The sequence below is a fragment of the Rhinichthys klamathensis genome, unplaced genomic scaffold (genome assembly GCF_029890125.1).
Source record: "Rhinichthys klamathensis goyatoka isolate OS25496 unplaced genomic scaffold, OSU_Roscu_1.1 h1tg000123l_1, whole genome shotgun sequence".
Taxonomy (NCBI): domain Eukaryota; kingdom Metazoa; phylum Chordata; class Actinopteri; order Cypriniformes; family Leuciscidae; genus Rhinichthys; species Rhinichthys klamathensis.
In genome coordinates this window covers 2,647,671-2,669,641 of record NW_026606660.1, presented here as the reverse complement: position 1 = coordinate 2,669,641, position 21,971 = coordinate 2,647,671, and the positions used below count along the sequence as shown (strand labels likewise).

The 21,971-nt window shown below is 37.5% G+C and overlaps 1 protein-coding gene across 2 annotated transcripts in view; it reads right to left on the bottom strand.

Moving 5' to 3' along the window:
- Window positions 1-13,800, bottom strand: part of kiz (kizuna centrosomal protein) — a 41,498-nt gene extending 27,698 nt beyond the window's left edge. The window contains exons 1-6 of one of the 2 annotated variants that reach the window (XM_056255886.1): window positions 13,639-13,800; window positions 12,981-13,043; window positions 11,068-11,230; window positions 9,615-9,695; window positions 4,156-4,723; window positions 3,759-3,999 (exon numbers count right to left, since the gene is read on the bottom strand). In XM_056255886.1, the coding sequence (XP_056111861.1) occupies window positions 3,759-3,999; window positions 4,156-4,723; window positions 9,615-9,695; window positions 11,068-11,230; window positions 12,981-13,043; window positions 13,639-13,703 (1,181 nt within the window). In that variant the 5' untranslated portion in view covers window positions 13,704-13,800. The remainder of the gene's footprint in view (window positions 1-3,758; window positions 4,000-4,155; window positions 4,724-9,614; window positions 9,696-11,067; window positions 11,231-12,980; window positions 13,044-13,638) is intronic. The other variant, XM_056255885.1, reaches the window with a different exon arrangement.
- Between the last annotated feature and the right edge of the window lie 8,171 nt (window positions 13,801-21,971).

Sequence of the window (21,971 nt, the reverse complement as noted above, 5' to 3'; positions counted from 1 at the left end):
GTGTGTCATTCATTTTGTTGTCAATACAACAAAAGATAGCTTTAAGTTAAAGGAATCAGGATTAATAACCTATGTATTTAATTTATTCAGGACTAAAATACTACTCAGTGTTATTTTCCATTTGATTACTTTATTCAGTTTCTGTATATGAATCACGTGATTAATAATGATGACGAAATTCAGGCCCTGTGTTTAATTTTTCTCATTTGGTTACATTCTGTTATGGAAAATTAATTTTCTATTGATTGTAGGCCTATATTTTGAGTTGTATTCACATCCATTTTCCTGTAAAGATATCGAGATATATATCGAATATCGAGATATAGCAAAATATATCGAGATATATTTTTTGCTCCATATCGCCCAGCCCTAATTTCAGCTATTTGTTTTCTCCATAACAGCAATAATGGTTCCACTAGCATATATTCTAGTCCACCCTGGAGACGGAATGTAACAAGGGAACTGATGTGCCTCTTTCTGAAAAGTAGATAAAACATGAAAATGACACAAACTGAGACACAAATATATTAACAAATCAATCGGTGAAGATACAGCAGCATCATACTTGAAAGGGCTTGACAACGGATCCATTACACAGGGTGTTTTAGTGCTGGTCTCTCCTTTTACAAAGGTAGAAGTATAATGGGTTAGTCAAAAGATCAACTGAAGCACATCAAGATCTTTGAAAAGACAAACTCGTGCCGTCATATGAGAGGCTGAGAGGACAGCCTCGTGAAGGGAACGCTCGACAGAATACAATGATACACTCTCCTCTCTAGACCTGAGCGCACGATAGCCTTGACTCCACTTTCGCATCACAACATGTGTGACACGGTATTTACTAAATGCTACGATTCATACTAATGGTTTCTCCTTCTTTTGCTTACACGCACAATAACGTTACAAGAGCTTTGTTCTTAGCCAGGCCTCTTCACAAGGCCAAAAAATCTCTCACATTCATGTTTAACAGCAAACATTCACAAAGACGAATAATACGCCAGAGAGGTCACTACAAACCATATTCATTTAACAGACGGCAGGAAACGTAGTAGCCCAAGTGGTGGGTTTTGTCAATAAAATGTCATTTTAATCTATTGAAAGGTCTTAAATTACTAGGAAACACTTTACAATCACCTCCATAGGGAACCACTGGGGCTTTGCATGCGCATTAGCATCTAAAGTGAAGGGGTTGTTTGTTTTGATAGTCATCTCATTTGATCACAGGGCCTTTATGCATGAAGCAAACAAATTATTCTGCCAAAAATGCAGAATTTGCATGCATACCTTTGTGCTAAATATGTATTCAACCAACTCATTAAAGTGGATAATCCACTCCATGTATACACTTGGCAATATTGATAAAGCAGGCTTCATTAATCTATTTATTCAATGCAGAAATAATAAAATAAGTAATAAAGAGAGCAAAAAGGATATGGCTGGAGTAAGTATTAAATTACACTGTCCTGGAGGGTTATGAAGTTCGTCATGACACATTGTTTTAATTGCTGCATGTCATTCCAAGGTTTATTTTTCTAATGTGATGTCTATAACCAACCACAGGAACATGTTTTACAATATGGTTGAAGGGATTATTAATTGTTTTGAGATGTGTACATTTTTATGTTATTGTATATACTACTGTAGTATAAATAGTATAAGTCCATGCACATCATGCAAACCTACTAACTATCTGTCTGAGCGGAGCCTTCATGATGCCCACACTTTCATCCTTCAGAACATTCTATGAAGTTAAGAAATAGTTGAGTCTCCTGGGACTTGGGGTCAAATCTCCGGAGGAGAAAATTGCTCCCTTACAGCATTATCTGGGATTAGGGCAATAATGTTGGATTCAGGGTCTGAGCCGTCCATACAAGGTGTCCTAAAGCCACGATTGAGCCCCTCTGAGTGAGGTTGTTGGCTGCAGAACCCCAGTTCATTATATCTGTACACCCATGTGCACATGTACACGCATCCCCCATCCCAGAAAAGCACACACAGAGAAAAAAACCTCCCTGTTGTTGTGGTTTGAGTAGAAACTCTACTACTGACTGCATTAGCTGAGTGATTTTAACATGCTTATTACTACAACACGCTGCAAAAAAAGATTTTCTTTGCTTTATATCTTGTTCTCAAGTAAAAATAATAGAGGTGTAACGATACACGTATTCGTATTGAACCGTTCGGTATGAGGCTTTCGGTTTGGTATCGCATTACAAACCGAACGATTCGTTGGACCATTTTTACTGCCGGTGCGACCAAAATTTTGTTAGCAGTCGCGACCACCACAACGTTGCCTCAATGGTAACAAATGGCAAACGTAATGAAAAAGGAACGAAACTGCGCTACTTTTGTGCTTCACGGACCGTTTATCAGTGTAGCGCGAGCCGGTCTTGATCAAGCGACACTGTTACTACACAGCGCTAAGAGATCCAGTAAAGAAAGCATTTGAATTTGCCACAGAAGTAATAACATCGCTGCGAGATCTAGTGAGAAGCATTCACATTTCTCCGTTATTAACCGTAGATCTCTATTAGATCAAACAGCGCTGGCGCGGAAACCAGGAGAAACACTGTGCCATGAATAAACTAGCTATTTATACTTTGCAGTCACGTGACTACCATGGATACCTGGCGGGCAACAAACGGGTATTTATGGGTCTTATGGGTCTTTTAATAGCTATCAAGTCAGTTAGCGAGCTAGCTGCATAACTATGGACTAGAAATAGGATTACCTCCAAGGTAGCTAAATTGTGTAAAGCAGACAAGGTTTTTTAAGATAATCGAGCAGTAATAATTCCTCCGTAAATAATCTAGCTCTACTGTTGGGTCATCTCTGGTTCTCATTGAAAACCATAGATATCACAAACCTCAAAACACCAACTTTTGTATAGTAAAACTGGCGACGTCCTGGCAAGATCCTTGATTAGTTTACTGGGTTTCGTTGCTGGAGAACGACGTTCTTGCCCGCCAGCCAGTACTTGTGACGTCACGTGCAAAGTATGAATAGGCTTTAAGTCCACAAATCAGCAACATTCACCATGGATTTAATGTAGTAACACTAACTGTAACCATGGAAGTTTGGCAGGAATAGTAAAATGCTTTCAAGGACGTCACGCATCTTTTTCCAGCACTTCAAAACTCATATTTAAATGTTATTTTTAGTGTGATGACCAAAACATTATTTGTTCATTACGGTCCCCATTTATAAAACTAAAAGTTTCAAGATGTAGGAAAACTCACACTTATTTAAAAAAATATATATTTTTTAATACATACATTTTTTTTTTCTTAAATAAAGGACATTTCTCTGGCATTTCTTTCTTTTTGCTGTATCGAAAACGTACCGAACCGTGACACCACTGTGTCTTATCGAACCAAACCGTGAATTTTGTGAACCGTTACACCCCTACAAAGTAACCAAATATACTTAAAACTAAATTCTTTAGTTTTATGCAAATACTATCAATCGGGCAAGACAAACAAAACTAACTTAAAGGGAAACCAATATCTGAAACGGCACTTTAATCTTTTACAATTTTGCTTCCGTTTCATTGCGACTTCATCATATCTTCTAAACTAGAGTAATAATCAGGTGCATCTCTATGATAATACTTAGATAAGTGAACACGATACTGTAATTGCATCGATAATGAGAAATGTGTTACTGCGTAGAAAACATTCAGGGCCAGTCTTTAGGTCTATAGAGTTTCTAGCTGCTTTCAGAAGAGAGGGTTAGTCGAGCAATCCAAGCAACTGTACCTGTTGGGGGATTGGAGAGGGTCAGGGCTTCCATGCTGCCGTGTGTTGACCTGCTCATGTGTGCCACTGTTGGTTTGAATAGGTATTACACTCTCCTCTTGAATTACATCATCTCCTCTCCAGGTGTGATGCTCACTTTGACTCGGTGAAGGTGAAACATCACTGTCCGTCTGCATCGAGAGGTCTGGTTTAATTTCACCAGCTGGATTGAGAATGCTGGGACGTCTGCTGTTAGTGTGATCTGAAATGTGTACAAGACCACGATGAGTAAGTATAATTCTTAAATTGGGCTAATCAATTAAAAAGTGACAAACATCGATGAAACTTGGCAAGTCATGTCAATACATCTGTTTACTGACAATGTGGAATTAAAAGTAACTGAGCAGGAATTTCAAACCTGGAAGATCTTGACGTCTCGGCACAGAGTCACCTTCATCCTCTGCAGACACTTCCTCATCCTCATCTCCAGAGTTCATGTACTGTGAGGAATCTCTTGGATCGGTGGTATCTGGGGAAGGACTGCGGGTCGGACACCGCTGTAATGACACAATGTCCGCAGGCTTCTTCACGGTCACAGATAGAGAGGACACTTCAGCTTCCCTCAGGGTCATGTGAGGTGAGATTCGTTCTTCCCATCTTTGCTGCTCTCCTGCCCTCTGAGAGAAGTCCCAATCAGACTCCATCTGCTTTTCATGCACGTCACTCAAACATTTGTCCTCAAGGAAATCACCTGAGTTTAGAATGTTATCAGATAAAATGGCAGTGCCACTGGCTTTTGAAACATGGGAGTGCATACAAAGGCCACTTTGTAGAGGAGAGAGTGAAGGATGATTAGGCATCAGCTCTGTCTGAGATGGTGAACGTTGATCATTTCTTGATGAGCGGCTGGAGGTCTGGTGACCCGTGAAGATGACAGCACTCTGTGATGATCCGCGTGTGCTGGGGAACTGGAACCTGCTCAGGTGCTGTTCAAGTGAAACAATAGATATGGTAGATATAAGTGGTGGCAGACAGGAGTTGATGGCAATTAGGGCTAGGCGCAAGAACGATAACGATAATTATCCTGACATCATTTTCCTCTATAAAATTATAACAAAAGTTCGATAAGTGTTCAATATAATGTTTATGCACTATGCAAATAATGCTGGCATGCGTGTTGCAGACAGTCGCACTGGTGGCAATAACTGATAAGTGCTGCCATTTCTGTTACGTATGAGAAACATAAACTGCAAACGCAGCAAAAGCGGAACGACAAAGAGCTGCTTGTTTGAACCGCACTGCACATGGAACATTTATCAGTTCGGCTCAAACACAGCGCAGAGCGAATGCGTTTACCTGCTGACCGCCTCAATCAACCAACCACTAAACAGAGCTGTGAGATCCAGGGAGAAGCGTTCAAGTTTAGGGCAGAGTTGTCACATGCGAACCACAAATCAAATGCCTTGTGATTTCAATCCAGATGAAACATTCTCAACAACACTGACACGAAAAAACAGGAGAAACACCAACCCACAACAATACAGTTACAAGGTATTTCAAACTACAAGTCTCCAACATTTACCATGATTTACAGTAGTAACACTAACTGAAACCAAGGGATTCTGACAGAAATGTGGGACATTCATTTTGGATTTTATTTTATTAATGTAGACATTAAATGTATTAAAAGAGTAATGAAACATAATTCAAATATTTTTTGTTATTAAGCTAGCATTTGTATTATACCATATAGGGTACAACGGGGTAAAAGCCGCATTTTACTTTATCTTTTAAACCACTAGGCCTAGATGGCACAAAAATTCACCTCAGCACTCTTCTAAAAAAACTCATTTAAAGATGCATGTGGACATTTGACTGATCCTTGACACGATCACGTGACATGGTTAGATTCAGATGGTAAATATCATATGTTAAGTTAGGAGTCCACCTTAGATAATCACGACACGATATAATAAAACCATCATATTTAAAAATATGATATTAATCATATCATATAATAAAATATCTCATTTATTGTTAGAACTGTAAAGCTACATCAAATTATTATGGGATCTCATTCAATGCTTTCACAATTTTTTTTTTTTAATCATTTTTTTCTGTATTTTTAAAATGAACATTTGAATAACAGTATATTTATTGAACAAAAATAAATTCTTTTATTTAACAAAATAAACAGAAAATTGTACAAACTTTGCGAAAGTGATTGTTTTTAACAAGTATTAACTTAGATATTACTAAAAACATTTTGCTTTAGCTAAAGTATTTGTATCATTACTTTGTGCCTTTTGTCTGGTTTTACACCGTATGTGGGGTAAAAGGCCCACCTCATCCATTTATAAGATTTTTAAACAAAACCAACCACTTTTATGAATTATTTTGACACAAAACCTGTTGCTCCATCAATGTTCAATAGGCTATATATGTTTAGTGTATATGCCATACACTATGGGAGTAGTGAAAAACACATTTTTCTTAAGGTGTGCCTTAAAGGGATACTCCACCCACAAATTCTGTCATCATTTACTCAACCTCAAGTTGTTGCAAACCTGTATGAGTTTCTTTCTTCAGCTGAACACAAAGGAAGATATTTTGAAGAACGATTGGAACTTTGGCACCATTGACTTCCATAGTATTTTTTTTTTTCTACTATGGAAGTCAATGGTGCCAAACAACTGTTTGGTTCCAATCGTTCTTCAAAATATCTTCCTTTGTGTTCAGCAGAAGAAAGAAACTCATACAGGTTTGCAACAACTTGAGGGTGAGTAAATGATGACAGATTTTTCATTTTTGGGTGGAGTATCCCTTTAAGCCCCGTTGTACCCTACTAAATGTCTTTAGGCTACTGTTTTTCATAACAAATACCATAGAAGCAATTTAGTTTTAACCATGGTAGTGAGGTGCAATGCATGGTTTTACCTGTGGTTAACATGAAACAAATACTATGGAAGACCACATTTTACCCTATAAAAATGATATTGTTACAATTTGAACAGATGTTACTGTTTTTGTTAATGAACATAAATTTACATCTGCATCCCAAATCAAGCTACTGTCAAAAATTCATTTCTAAGAGACAAAACATAATATGAATTTGCGAAATGTTTTGTTCTGTTCTTGTCATGTTCTGATTATAAAACTATAATTAACTGTCTGGTTTCTACAATTTTCACTCAGGAGAAAAGATCTGTCTTTAAACTAAAGAAATAAAGATTTGACATTTATCGTGATAATTATCGTGACATTGACTGATATGACAAATTTTATCAGGATAATAATTTGTTGGCCATATTACCCAGCTCTAATGGCAATTCAGTTAAAAAATTTAATTCTCTCATCATTTACTTACCTTTATGATGTTCCAAACAGTGTAATATTTCACATAGTGAAACTACGCAAAGCTTCTAGGTTGTACGTCACGCGTCACACACATGACCAGCGTCGGCCAATAGTGAGCCTGCGTGTGACGTGCAACCTAGAAGCTTTGCGCAATATCACTACGTGAAATATCACGGCCCACAGACAAGGAAATGATTAGTTGAATAAAGTCGTTATTTTTGTTCGTTTTTTGCGCACAAAAAGTATTCTCGTCGCTTGATAAACTTAAGGTTGAGCCACTGTAGTCAATCGGACTATTTTAACGATGTCTTTCATAACTTTTGGGCCGGCCAGTTTCGATCCCTTAAGAAGCCTATGGAGGAGTGATCCAGCTCTCAGATTTAATCAAAAACATCTTAATTTGTGTTCCGAAGATGAACGAAAGTCTTACTGGGTTGGAACAACATGAGGGTGAGTAATTACTGACAGAATTTTCATTTTTGGGTGAACTAACCCTTTAAGAGTCAGAGCCAATGCACTTCTATTCTATTGTATATTGTGAATACCCTGGCATCTCCTTTTGTGTACGACAGAAAAAAGAAAGTCATACCGGTTTGGAAAAACACAAAAGTGAGAGAATTTCCATTTTTGGGTAAACGAACTAAACCCTTTGACGCATTTCCTTTTGAATTCTCATGGGAAGAGTTTGGGAATATTTAACCAATGTAAAAAGTTAAATATTTCTCACATACATCTGTACAAATATGATGAAAATGAAAGGAAGTAAAACTGCAGAAAAACAAAAAAGCCATGTCAAGTACACACTGAGTCAAGGCATTTACAAAGTGCTAAAATTAATTGGCCGGTCAAGGATACCTCATTGCCAGTAAGTGGGAGCTAAATGTCTGCTATATCATTCTCTCATTGCTTTACTTCCACTAGTCCTTGGCCCCAAAACTCAACCCTGACAATTCAGGTTACGGTGGCTTCTTTTCAAATAAACTTTAATCCAAAACATTTCAAGGTATCATTTTTGTAGCTTTATACTAAGATTTCTTTTGGTCAAGGTTAGATTTTCTTCAGACTGTCTGTTCAGCTGAGTGCACTGAGATCAGTGTCTTAACTTTTAATCTTATTAACAATCCTATGCTCCTAAACTCTGTTTCATGACAGAAATACTGCACTACGGAGGAAGAGTGGTGGATGGGTACCGAAAAAAAAAAAAAATCAGCACACATAATAAAAAAAATAAAAAAACATGGCTTCTGTTTCTTTTCTGATAAGGGTCTTAAATACCAACCCGTTAGCTGCTTAATAACATCCACTGTAAACCACGCGGTCTGTCTGGCAGATCCAGTGTGGAAGTAAAAAAAAGAAAAGGAAAAAAGAAATGGAGTGAGAGGAAAAGTTAATTTCTTGGCTGAGTGATTCCATCGCTAGCTGCAGGGCAAAGTAGAAAGTGTTTCGCTAAAGTAGCAATTGATTCTTCTATCAATCTGCGGCACGCGCCTGCTCTTCCAAGGAATATATTAAATATGAAAATCATATCCCGTTATCATGGCTTCCCAGCTTTCAGGCTGGTAAGCTCCCCTTAATGAATGCTGCAGCCTCGGGGACATGCACGCAGCCAGTGGTGGCGCCTATGCATAATGGAGTGATTCCTCCCATCTCTGCTCATTACAATATCGGCAGGCTGGAAGGGGGGGGGTGGGATTTGGGGAGGGAGGGGAGGGGGGGGAAGATACGGCACAGTCACAAGTGACTGCTCTAGACAGAATGCTCTAAGTCATTATGAGCTGTCTTCCACATTTCATCCGAGAGAGCTCGAGTCGCTTGAAGAGAGGGAAAGCTACAGCCACGGGCTTGAACTATTGTCGGTTCGGGCGAAAGCAGCCAGGATTAGACACCTGCGGCACTACAGATACGAGAGGGAAAATGAACAGCCTCACGACCACCGCTAAGCAATCTACATAACAGCGACTTGTATTCGAGGGAGTGACAGAAAGAGTTTGGACGCATATTGTTTTAGCTGTCATCCGTGTGATGTGCAATACTGCAGACTGTCACAACGAAAAATATGACACATGGTCAGTTGGATTGCATTAGCTGTAAGAGGCTTTAAAAATACTCTTTTCCATTTGTGTTTTTTTTTTTTCCTTATGGCCTTTTAAAATGTGTAATATCATTTTGTTTTAAGACTGTGATACTCCTTTGTTAAACCAAAGCAGTCATTTGAGCAAAACAGAAATTACTTCAAGCACTTTCCAATTTGCTTTTGATTATAAATTAATTGTGGCCTTTGAACACTGATACCCCATATAAACTGTCAAAAGTGTCTCCTGAAGAGGGAGGCTGAGCTGAATAATGGTTGTGGTATTTTTCTCTACAACTCTCAATTCTCTTCTTTTGAAAAAAAAAAAAGAGACACACTTCCATTGGATCCCATCACAGCACTGCAGTTTTATCAAAGGCACACAGATAGCTTTGTAAATTCCCCACTGAACTGTAATTTCCATAGATGACATGATAATTTTCTCTTACCTCGTCCGCTTCCGATTCCCCCCTGCTCCCCGTTTTCTTCTTGTCTTTCTTCAGTCTGGTAATGTGATTCTTGTACTCCAACTGAAATGAATTCAAGTCAAATCATTACTAACATAGATTGTTTCAACGATCTAAACGACAAAACGTATTTGCTTAAAAACACTAGTTGTAACACGGCACTGGCTTACGTCATGGCAGTCAAAGTGACCACAGTTACGAGATACATCACACAAAAAAATTCCAATATAACCTCTTATTTCAATAAACATTACAAACAAAGCAATGGAACAGGATCAAAGCCAATCAGCGAGTGTATTCCTTTGTGAGTGCCCTTAATAGTGCCTAATAGTGCCTGCCAAGGCTCTTAATCAGTTTGGCGAGTTAACCAGTGGCAGAGATGACGGCGCTGGGATTACCTCCAACCTCCCACTTCATTCTCGTAAGACAATATCTGCACTCCCAGAAGAGACCAGAGTTACCATTTACACCAATTTTACACACGATAACATCTAAAGTGGTCCGTGCAGTTACAAGCAGACAAATATTAGCATTGTTAAAATCAGAGTGGGAAGAAAAGAGAAATGAGAGCTTTACGGTATGAGGTGATGGTATGAATTTGAGCAATTAAGCAATCGAGTTCAATTTAGTGTAATAGAAATTAAAGTGATATCCTTTGACTGGCAGCTAGATTAGCAAGTATCTCTTACAATTGCAATTTTAGGCTACCGCTGCAGCAACGAAACAAAACATAACACGCACAAAAAGGAGGAAAACGGGTTTCTTTCACAAAAAGGGAAATTCGGTGGCACTTCACTATCTGAACACAGGGCGATTAATTTGTGGTAGTGTAATTAAACAATTTGTCTAATTTGATATTAAGCTGTGGAGCACTGTTCAGTTTTAAGTGACAATCTGACGGAGCTGTTGTTTTCTTTTTCTCATTTGCGTGCAGTGATAAATGAGTGCTGGAGTGTTTATGATTGTTCCCAAACAACAATAAGTGTGAAAGTTTAAACACTGGAAGACAATTAGACAGACAATTACAGGATTATGGCAATGGTCTAATTGAGGCTCAGAATATATGGGGGGAGGGGGATCAGTACCTCAAAATAATGCCTTAGTTTTGGGAAATGCAAACATTCAGACTACACTAACATGTTTGGTACCGATCAGCAATCGTTTGGGTCACTGCACATTTCATTTCACCTCTATGATCAGAACAACGCAAACATGTGCTTTGACATGAGAATAACAGAAACAACCAAAACACAGCTTGGAATGATAAAGCGATGTATTAACCATAATACATCTATACGTCTAAATACGTCTAAACCATAACACAAGTAAATATTCAAAGATAAAAACTGTGAAATAAGCATAACAATTGACACACAGTCAGTACTTTTTTAGGAAGCACATATGATGAATATTGGTTGTCCAAGGTTGTTGTTACCCTCTTTTGAAGCAGCCTGCTACAATCAATGGAGAATTCTTTCAATTTGGATGCCAAGTTTTCCACATTCCCCAGTAGCTCAAGGTTGCGTGTCTTTGCTTGCTGCTCTCTCTCATGCAGCTCCTTGTAATAGCAGCGCATCTTGGCACACTTCAGCTTAGTCCTGTGAGCAGGAGACAGACGTGAAACGGACAGCTTTGCTACTCTCTGTATAGAAAAAGGCTGCATTGTCTTTGCATTCATGAAAATAAATATAGAAACCTGTAACAAATACGTCAAACATTACTATAAATAGGTTAATGCTAGCTTATTAGTATTACTAATTGCTCCTCACTGTGCATATTACAGGACAAAGTAAAAAATTACATATTTGTCAAGAGCCACTTTACAGTAGTACTAATGGATTCTCCACAGCTAAGATGGAGTTTTGTGACTAGCAAAGGGCGAAAATGGATAATAATGGCTGAAATGTTCAAATGAATGATAAATGCTGATCTACTAACCTCTCACACATCCTTGACCATCATGGCCCCATATCAAAATTCTTTATTTTTATAAATGCATTTAATTGAGCCATCATAAAAACAAACTGGCCTCAAGTACTTAAACAGAAACAGATGACCCCAAATCATCAATGAGTGAGTGCATCGGTCTACTTATTTATCCCGAAATAACCATTTTTCGGAGAAAGCCTGCTATATGGGTGAAACAAAAAAAGCAAACAAAAGACGTATGTCACTACAATATAGACTCAATAAAATAAAATAAAAATAAACAAGATGATTAAAAAAAAAAGTCTTTTTTATTTAAATTATCAAAGTAATAAGTGAAAGCACAATACAGTAAAACATTTATTTCTGATCTCTTTCAGGTTGTAAAGGAATCCCTAAAAATGTCATCTGAAAGTCGGTGTTGGATACATATACTGGAAACAGTAGCGTATGAAGCAAAAAAATATCAATACATTTTCTACTTGAGCGGAATCCATGCATATATATATATATAGCCTATATATACTGCCGTTCAAAAGTTTGGGATTGGTATGTTTTTTAATGTTAAAAGAAGTCTCTTACACTCACCAAGGCTACATTTATTTAATTATAAATACAAAACAAACAGTAATATTGTGAAATATTATTACACTTTAAAATAACTTTTTTTCTGAATATATTTTAAAATGTAATGTATTTCTGTGATCAAAGCTGAATTTCCAGCATCATTACTCCAGTCTTCAGTGTCACACGATCCTTCAGAAATCCTTCTAATATTCTGATTTTGCTGCTCAAGAAACATTTCTGATTATTATCCATGCTTGAAAAAAAGTTATGCAAATTTTTTCAGGATTCTTTGATGAATAGAAAGTTAGGGTTAGGGTTAGGACAGTATTTATTTGAAATAGAATCTTTTGTAAGGTTATAAATGTCTTTACTGTCATTTTTGATCAATTTAATGCATCCTTGCTGAATAAAAGTATTAATTTCTGTCACTTCTTTAAAATAAAAAAATCTTACTGACCCCAAACTTTTGAACAGTAGTGTAAAATGTTACAAAAGCTTTTTTATTTTAGATAGGCCTAAATGCTGTTGTTGTAATTGTACACAACTGTTTTCAACATTGATCATAATAATAATAAATATTTCTTGAGCAGCAAATCAGCATATTAGACAGATGATTTCTGAAAGATCATGTGACACTGAAGACTGGAGTAATGATAGAATAAATTACATTTATATTCAAACAGCAGTTATTTTAAATTGCAATATTATTTCACAATATTACTGTTTTTTAATTAAATAAATGCAGCCTTGGTGAGCAGAAAATAAATATTTTAAAAACATTCAAATATATAGGTTTCTTGATATTTACTATTAATTTCATAATGTAAGGGTCTAACGTTACTGTGTTATACTTACAGTCTTTCATCTGATCTTAAGTAGGCAAACAGTTTTTCTTCCAGTTCATGTCTTCTTCTCTCCCTAAACAAAAAAGTAGTTTTAAACAATTCTTCTCCACAAATACTAAATTAAGTTAGATCAAAAGGAAGAAGAAGAAAAAAACTACATAGATTAAATAAATAGCTTGAGTAACGTTAGATGAATCCAGGAAGCGTTACCAAATTGACGAACTTTATAATAGTACAGTAATAGTTCTTTACATTAAGCATAACTTTACATCCCCCACAAACCCTAAATAGAAAAATAACAAATATTGTGATATAACGTTACTAGGCTAACTTACTGAATCTGTCATCCTAATACAGTAACGTTAGCTAATTATGAAAAAGCCGACATCCAAAGATAGATAAGACATCCGACAGACTAACTTACTTGAGCTCACTGCTATACACGGGTGATTATTAAAAAATCATGTTATATCAAAAGCTACCGAGTCGTTCACCGCTGTCCCGGTGGTTATTATCACTCTCCTGCTCACCGAGCCAGACAGCTAACGTTACAGTCCGCGAGAGCTGAAATCTACCACGCTGCTTCATTCAAGGCCCACTTCAATTTCCAAACATTTAACAGCATTTATTATAAATAAGCTAAAGGAAAAAGTACACAGCGTTCTTACCGTTCGTGTATGCTATTTTGAATATTTCCTATCTGATCGAAATACTCGGTGTTGCAGACAGCCATGGCTGGTTTTGTTCGCTGTTCACCTCAGCGCTGTAGGGCGCGTTGTTTACAATGGTTACCATACGCACCGTTACCCAGGAGACCGCGCGAGCGAGTTGACTGAAGGGCGCGAATTTCTCTGATGCTGAGGCGGCGGGGAGACACATTTACCTCGGGAAGAAACACAGCTGTGAAACCGGGAAGAAAAGGAGAAAAAGACTCATTTTACTTCAGACATCCAGGTTAGCCCGATATAAAATGTACAAATGCCACGTTTTCCCTCAGATACATCAACATTTACACGAGATAAAAGATAGCTACCAATTACAAGCGTTTTGTCTCTGAAACAGACGAAATAAAAGGTAAAAACAAAAAAGACGATGATTATTATTATTAATCCAACTGTCAAAATAGCATTTTTCTAAATATGTAGACCTAAGCTATATTTTAATATAAAAAAATGGTGCTTCATTCATAAAGACAACCCAGAAACCAAGTTGTTAGGGTACATTTTATTTGGAAGCTTCCATTTCCAACTTGTAGGCTACTGAGCTGGATTGCAGTATGATCTCAAAATTAGTTATTACTGAAGAAAATATTTTAAAATTAACAATTTTATCATAATCTTTAATACAAAAAACAAGTTTCCTGTGCAATGAAGGATACAACAGATCCTTGGTGACCTTGCCTAACCTTACCCCAGAATTCATACATAAAAAAAAAAAAAAAAAAACTTTAGAGCGTTTGTAGCAAAAAGGGGGAGGCAGGAACCAAAAGGGAGAGACGGGAACCTGCGAACGATCAATGACACAAATAAGCCAACAACCAAACGAAAGTAAAGCGGCAGCCCCTCACGGACGCTCGGTCTGACCTTTGCGCCCTTTGAAGGATGTAGCCTCTGAATTGGGATGCAGCTACTGTGGTTTGAAACCTACTTCGTGACTGTTAAAAAAGTATGTTCAATATGTTGTCACTGTCATTTGACCTACGGCGTCAGTTGCGTCACTTTACCACCAGTAGTTTTTTTTTTTAGGACTTTGTCACTAGATTTAGCGACTTTTCAGACCCCTTTAGCAACTTTTTCCCAAAAAAGCACCTAGCGACTCTCACTATCACAGAGCTTTAGTTCATCCGGTTTTAGATAATTTATTTAGAGACTGTACATTCATTGTATATATTCAAACATGATAATAAACTTTAAACTTTATTAAACTTACACGTAAAAAAAATTGTCATTCACTATATTATGCTCGTTCTGTTGTCTTACAGAAAATATGCATATGAGAACAGCTTTATTTTCCAATACAATACAGTACAGATTAAAAGAGAAAACAGACATTAGGCAGAATGCATGTACAACATGATGACGTCACAATATGCTAATAGGCTTTATGCCGAGTGTCACGTGACCAAACCGGAAAACGGGTCTCATTGCATCCGCTTGTCAGAGAAAGTGTTAACGGCCGTAAGAACTAACTACGATATCTATGGATTTTTAAGGTAATCAGCTAACCTACTAAGTTCACTTTGTTATTGGTGTTTTATGCTATTTAAATATCTAAACGTTAGTGTGAAGAAGAAAAATTAAAAAAAACTTTTAAATATCAATCTGCACATGCGAGGGACATTGGTTATGCTCATTTTTGCTTGCTCCTTTTAAGTTATCTTGAGTAAAACCGCAAAAAATTTCATGAAGCACATACAAAAGACCTGAATCGGAAGCGATGTGATCTGTTTTCCGGCTTGGTCACGTGACGCTCGGCATAAAGCCTATGGGCTATATGCACGCATAAATTCCGCGTTTGAGGCAAGGATGCTCTTGCGTTTCCGGTTGGGGAGATTTAAAGCGGAGGAAAACGGGATTATGGCAGAGTCTTCAAAATGTACTGTCCTCTCGTCTTTGAAACGAAACTTTAATACGTTTAGATGTAATTTTATATATAGTTATGCTTATTTAATATAATAAACAAAGAAGCATAAACAAAATGAGGGGTGTCTGTTTTGTCTGTTTTTGTGACTAACGTTTCTTTAGTATAGCAATAGAGTATAAAAACCAATATAAATTCTTGGTATAGCATTGGACTCTACGATCGGCGGAAGTAATCCAGCATCCTTAGACCTTCACCGGAAATACCGCCGTGCATAGAGCCCATTGGTGTGTGGTCATCTTCTAGACTACATTTAGCTACTTTTTGGGAAGGCTTTAGCTACTTTCCTTTGAAAATTGTTGGCAACACTGGGCTCATTTGAGAAGCTCCTTGCCTGAAATTTAGGCGAGAATAGGGGGCTGCAGTGAGGGGAAGAGTCAAAAAAGTGCAGCCAAGATGGACAGTTCTCTCTTCTCGTAGTGGATCAAACGAGATCAAAGGTGGATATCGCGGTATTCACTCTTGCATTGTGTTGCTAATAAACTGGATGTAATTTAAGTTCTGTTGCTTTTATATGAAAATAAATATGATGAACAAGACACCCAAAGTACTTTTTATTTATTTAATTCTATCCAAAAGATGTGTTTTCCCTCAATTCTCACTTTAATATGCACATATTTTAGATTTTTTTTAAATAAATATGACAACAATCACAAATCCCATAGAGAGATATCACTGTCTTAGTGTTTGGGATAATTCACACATAATTTAAAAACAAATTAAACCATGATATCACAGTTTCAAAATCAAACCTTTTAAAAGAGAACAATACATCACGGTTGTTTAAACCAGGGGTTTTCGAACTTTTTGGAGCCATGGACTCCTTACAGGGGAGAACATTTTCTAAGGATCCTGTCAAAATTATAACAGATTAAACCCAAAGTTATTGTGGGGGGTGGGAGTAATGAACATACCGGTAATATACTTGTTTTATTGTTGCAAACAGTCCCCATTGTATATGCACTTTTTAATACTACAGCACAATTATATTATTTACCATATTTTCCTGGAAATAAGTCGCACCAGGTCAAACTTGCGTTGTTGAGAGAGAAAAAACAGATAAGTCGCATCGGTGTATAATTCGCATTTTATTATTACACAGAAATATGTAAAATGCTGGTAGCCTAAATAAAACGAAACGTTAACAAACACTATTATAAAACACCATGTAGCCTATTTTACTTCCCCTCACTCCAAATCCTTTAAATTTAATGGTATTCAGAACAGAGAAAAATTTTCAAATATATGTATAAAATAAAAATAAATTGTGTCATTCATTTAAAGCAAAATTGATTTTAAATGCCAAGCCTATAACAAACTTATTTAAAGCGAAACTGAAACTGAACACAGTGGGCTCGCACACCTTTCCTTTTGTTAAATAAATAATTTGTTATAGTCGCAGTGTAACATTTGGTTGTTAAACTATTATTTATTATCATCCTTCACATACGCAAAAAAATCTGTTTGGAATTATGCCAACCCCACGGCAGGGTGATGCTCACGCTGACAGCCTACATATCGTACAACATAGAAATTAAATTCAGTAACCACATAACTTTTATTTTAGTTGTCTCATAAGTGGCTACGATGTCAAGCAATAAGAACTGTTATTGTATTTGTGCACGTGAGGCGCCGGCTCGATCACTTAGATTCCTTATGTCAGCAGAAACAACTTAAAATACTCCGGAATCGGATCAAAAAAGGAGTAAGACACTAATACTATTATTTGATTATTTGCATGTTTATGTGCCCGATAACCAATATACATAACCAATATTTATTTATTGATTTATTTGCTGTCCTGTGCCGGTTCATTGTTTCTCATAGTGTGATTTCTTCCTGTGTGTTAAACTTACCTGTGAGTACCTTGTGAGAGTTTTGTCTGGAGAATTACTGATCCTGTTTCTGTAGTTAGTTTATGGTCTAGTTTGTCAGTCCTAGTCTAGTCTGGTCTAGTCTTGTCATTTCTTTTGCTGTTCATGTTTTGCCCCCTCGTGGGTTTTGTTTTCTCTGTTTTGTCTATAATAAACTTTGTGTCACTGCATCCTGTCTGTGCCTGGGTTCACCTTCCACCGTCATAACAGTCCATCTGTCCAACGAGGCTAATGATAATAGACCCGAACTGGGAAAATGCTTAAATATCGGGAAAAATATAGTGCTGCCGCGATTAGTCGACTTAGTCGACGTAATCGACCATGCAAATTAGTCGACGGCAATTTTTTTAGTCGACGTGTCGTTTTACTATTGACCGCTATTTATTTTTGGTCTCCCGTCACAAACGGCTCACTGTAATTCACCTCCACACACCAGTCTGTGCGCCGTGCGCACCCTGCTGGTTTATCTGCTATCATTTTCCTTCACGTTCCCGCCCGCCTTCACTGCTTTGATATGAAAAATTGCGGAGGCAGGTGACAGAGCTTTCACAGTGGGCTCGTTTGCTGCGGTCCGAGTCCGAGCGCGAGCGCGATTGTTCCCGGCGCCCTCCGCAGCGTTGGTCTGGTTTCACACTCAATTCTATCGAACCCTGTTGAGTTTGCGTGCATCTTATGCCATCGCAAACGTGCACGGCGCATGATAGAAAACAGAACGCGGGTCAATATATTGTGTTTTTCAAACGGACTCTTTTGAGGAGACAGTGGATTTCCAAATGTGTTGCCCTGATTGCATGTGCAATGCGCGAATACACTGCAGACTCAACTCTCGCGTATCCAAGGTAAATCATCAACACTATCATCCCTTACATGTGTTTTATTTAACTAAATGCATCATAATCAGCTAAAACGCATAGGCAGGTTACTTAACTTCCTGAACAAGCGCTCCCGAGTCCGTGTTGCTTTCACATTCACGCGAACCGCGGCACGGGCCCGCCATGCACACAAGTGTAAACGCGAGCTACAAAACTGCGTGCCTGCCTGCTTTCAGCGCGACTCATAGTGGGCTAGTCCAGACTCTTTCAATTCAATTCCAATTTATTTGTATAGCGCTTTTCACAGAAAATGCAGTGCATCTACTTTACTATTCAGAGTGATGTTATCAGTTATGCTTTTCAGAAATGTACATAAATTAATCATTATTAGCTTACTGTACATTTTTTAAGGCAGAACAAAGAGCTAATTTAAGTAATACATACATGTTTGTTATTAGAGGATTAGATTAGGACTCTGACTAATATGGTATAGCCTAATGGAAATGCAGTAATGCTTAGATTGTTAATACATAATGTTTTTGAACAGAGTTTTGGCCCTTCAGTTGAGTTCAAAATAAAATGGACACAACGAAATAAACACTTGATTTTTTTTTAATTAGTCGTTTAGATTAGTCGACTAATCGAAAAATTAGTCGAAAGATTAGTCGTTAGAAAATTAGTCGTTAGTGGCAGCACTAGAAAAATATCGGTAAAACCGATTATCGATCAGTCTCTAATCTATTTTCTAAATGCATCTTATAGATTTTATTGTGATAATTCATCTGTGCATCTTTCAAAAATATTGACCTTGTAATGTTTAATCAAAATGTCATATCTGGACCTTCTGATGAAAATGACAGATTTCTCTCTAATGACGTAAAAGATATCGTTAATAATTGAACTTCTCCAATTATTTAGTTCACTTAAACCCTGTCCCTGCAAGCTCACATTCATCTGCCTGCACTTTTGAGTGCCATGCCCATATCTCAACATCCAATTAACAACTGAGGCATAGAAGTCTCTGCCCTACATTTTTATTTTATTTTTGATAATACGTTACACTCGGGTGTACGTCACAAAACATAAGAAAAGATGTGTTGCTACTTTTTTTCATCTTGACTTTAGCCAAATATATACCTTATTTTGCACGTAAATCAAAAACAACCATTCTAAAAACCCATAAGAAATAACCAAGGAAGCTAATGGCTTGAAAATGCTAATCCTCTTCTGTGTTTTGTGACTAAAGACTGAACAAATCTATTGAAATTTCTGCTTCACGAGTGTGGATTTGTAACCCTTTAAAAGACCTATTGCTTACTGTTGAACTACTGGGTGGAATCTTGAAGGAGTTATTGGTTATGTCCGCTCTTCTTCCTCAGTTCAGTTTCATCTACCTTTCAACGCTCGTTGTGATTCTGTCTTTGGGCTCTTCCACACTCCTTAATGAAGGCATGTCCACAAGGTAAGCACACAGGTGTCACTGCCTTCAGAAATAACTACACTCTCCTGACCCTCATCCAAATGGTCCACTAAATTATCTTTTCTGTCTCTAGCTGTGTGGTGTCCACATCGAAAAAAAAGACAGCTGAGTGAGAGTTTCATGTGTCTATTGGGTATTTCTATCAGCACAGAGGCAGACATCAGTTAGATAGACGCTCAGAACATGAAGGTAAGTGTCTCTCAAGTTGATAGAGGTGAGTAATCAAGCATTGTCAGGGATACGGGGACAACACTACTGGCTGTCAATTGAGATTCGCTTTAGGTGGTAATCTTCTGGATTCTTACCATTTCTCTAAGATAAGACAGAAAGAAGTTAAACCCACTTACTGTAAATTGCTCTCTTATTCTGACATCTATTACACATGTTGGCAGTTTTTTCCATTTCCCAGCTAGACTATTCTACTATAGAGAAGGAAACTCCCCTCAGAAAGGGCAAATTGAGACCACTAACCTACAGTTGCAGTTGCCATTTATTGGCATTATGTCTTATGGTGATAGAAAGGAAAAGGCTAATTCTTTATAAAAGGACAGGAAATGTACGACTGCACACTTGTACAGCTCCATGAGTCACTTCATAAGATAATCTGGAGACATGATCTAGAATTCTATCTTATGCAAGTACAAAGCAATAAAGAACAACATCCAAATCTATCTATGAATTACAGTAACGTCTGTCTGTCTGTCTGTCTGTATGCCTGTCTGTTAATCGCATATCTCTCGAACCGTTAGTCCGATGGATTTCAAACTTGACAGGTATCTTGCTACGGGCACGAGTAAGTGCAGTGGCAAGTTTGACGTTGTTTGGATTAGAAATGCAAAAGATATCGTTATATATCGGTAAAAGAAGCACACATTGAAGTTGTGGTTTAAAAATAAACATTCTGACATTAAAGAGGGTTGTGGTTTAAAAATGGTGGTTTAAAAATAAACATTCTGACATAAACACTTTGCCAGCTACACCAGTGTTTCCCAACCCTGCTCCTTGAGGCACACCAACAGTGCACATTTTGGATGTCTCCCTTTTCTGACCCATATATTTCTGGTCTTGGAGTCTCTACTAACGAGCTGATGAGTTGATTCAGGTGTGAGCGATTAGGAAGAGTTGGAAAATGTGTAGTGTTGGTGTGCCTCCAGGAACAGGGTTGGGAAACACTGAGCTACACTGTTTACTTCTGAATATAGGCCTTTATCGCATTTCCTGGTTTGGAACGTTCGAAATCGCCGGGCAGTGTACTCGCACTTCCGGTGGTTACTTAGTTACCAGATAAACTATGGCTGCCTCCTCTCGCCGGTGCTATTGCAGTGTACCGGGTTGTTCAACATCAAAACAAAGACAGCCATACCTTAGCTTCCATGACTTCCCAAAAGACGAACACCTTCGCAAGGCTTGGGTGAGATTGATAAGGAGGAACGAAGGTCCTTCGTTCCATAGAAGTCGGGGTAGCTAGTACGTTTGTGTGCAGCTTGCACTTTGACGAGGAAAGCATTTACGTCTCGAAAAGTGGGCGGAGGAGACTAAAATCCGGTACTACACCAAGCCGATTTTCGTGGAACAGCTGGGGGGAGACTCGTGTGCTTCGCCAGTCAGTTTTCGATCGGGTTAATGCGCGTTTTGAAGTAACGTTAGTTGAAGAGTTTCAGAATAGCGACTCAGCTATAGGCATAAGATGAATGATTCAGATTTGTTTGGTTTCATTTTATTGCATTAAAACATGACACAGCATTTATTATATATATATATATATATATATATATATATATATATATATATATATATATATATATATATATATATATATATATAGCATGACATATATACATCTATTATAAAAAAATAATAATTTATGAGAAAATTAATACAATAACATAACATTTATACACTAAAAAAAATCAGACACTCATATTACATTTATATTTACATACATTTAATTTACAATTAAAACAATTAGTTAATGGATTAAGTACAAGTGTGTGGGAACATTTGCGTGTGTGTGTTTGTGTGTGCGTACGTGCGCACATGCATGTGGTGGTGGTGATGATTAGAGAGTAGGTATGTCCGTTCCATAAATAAAATCAGAAAGAGATCCCATTTGTTTGTTTGTGTGTGTGTGGTGGGGGGGGGGGGGGGGAGATGTATGGATTTACTTTAGTTTCAGGTACGTTTCCATATATGTG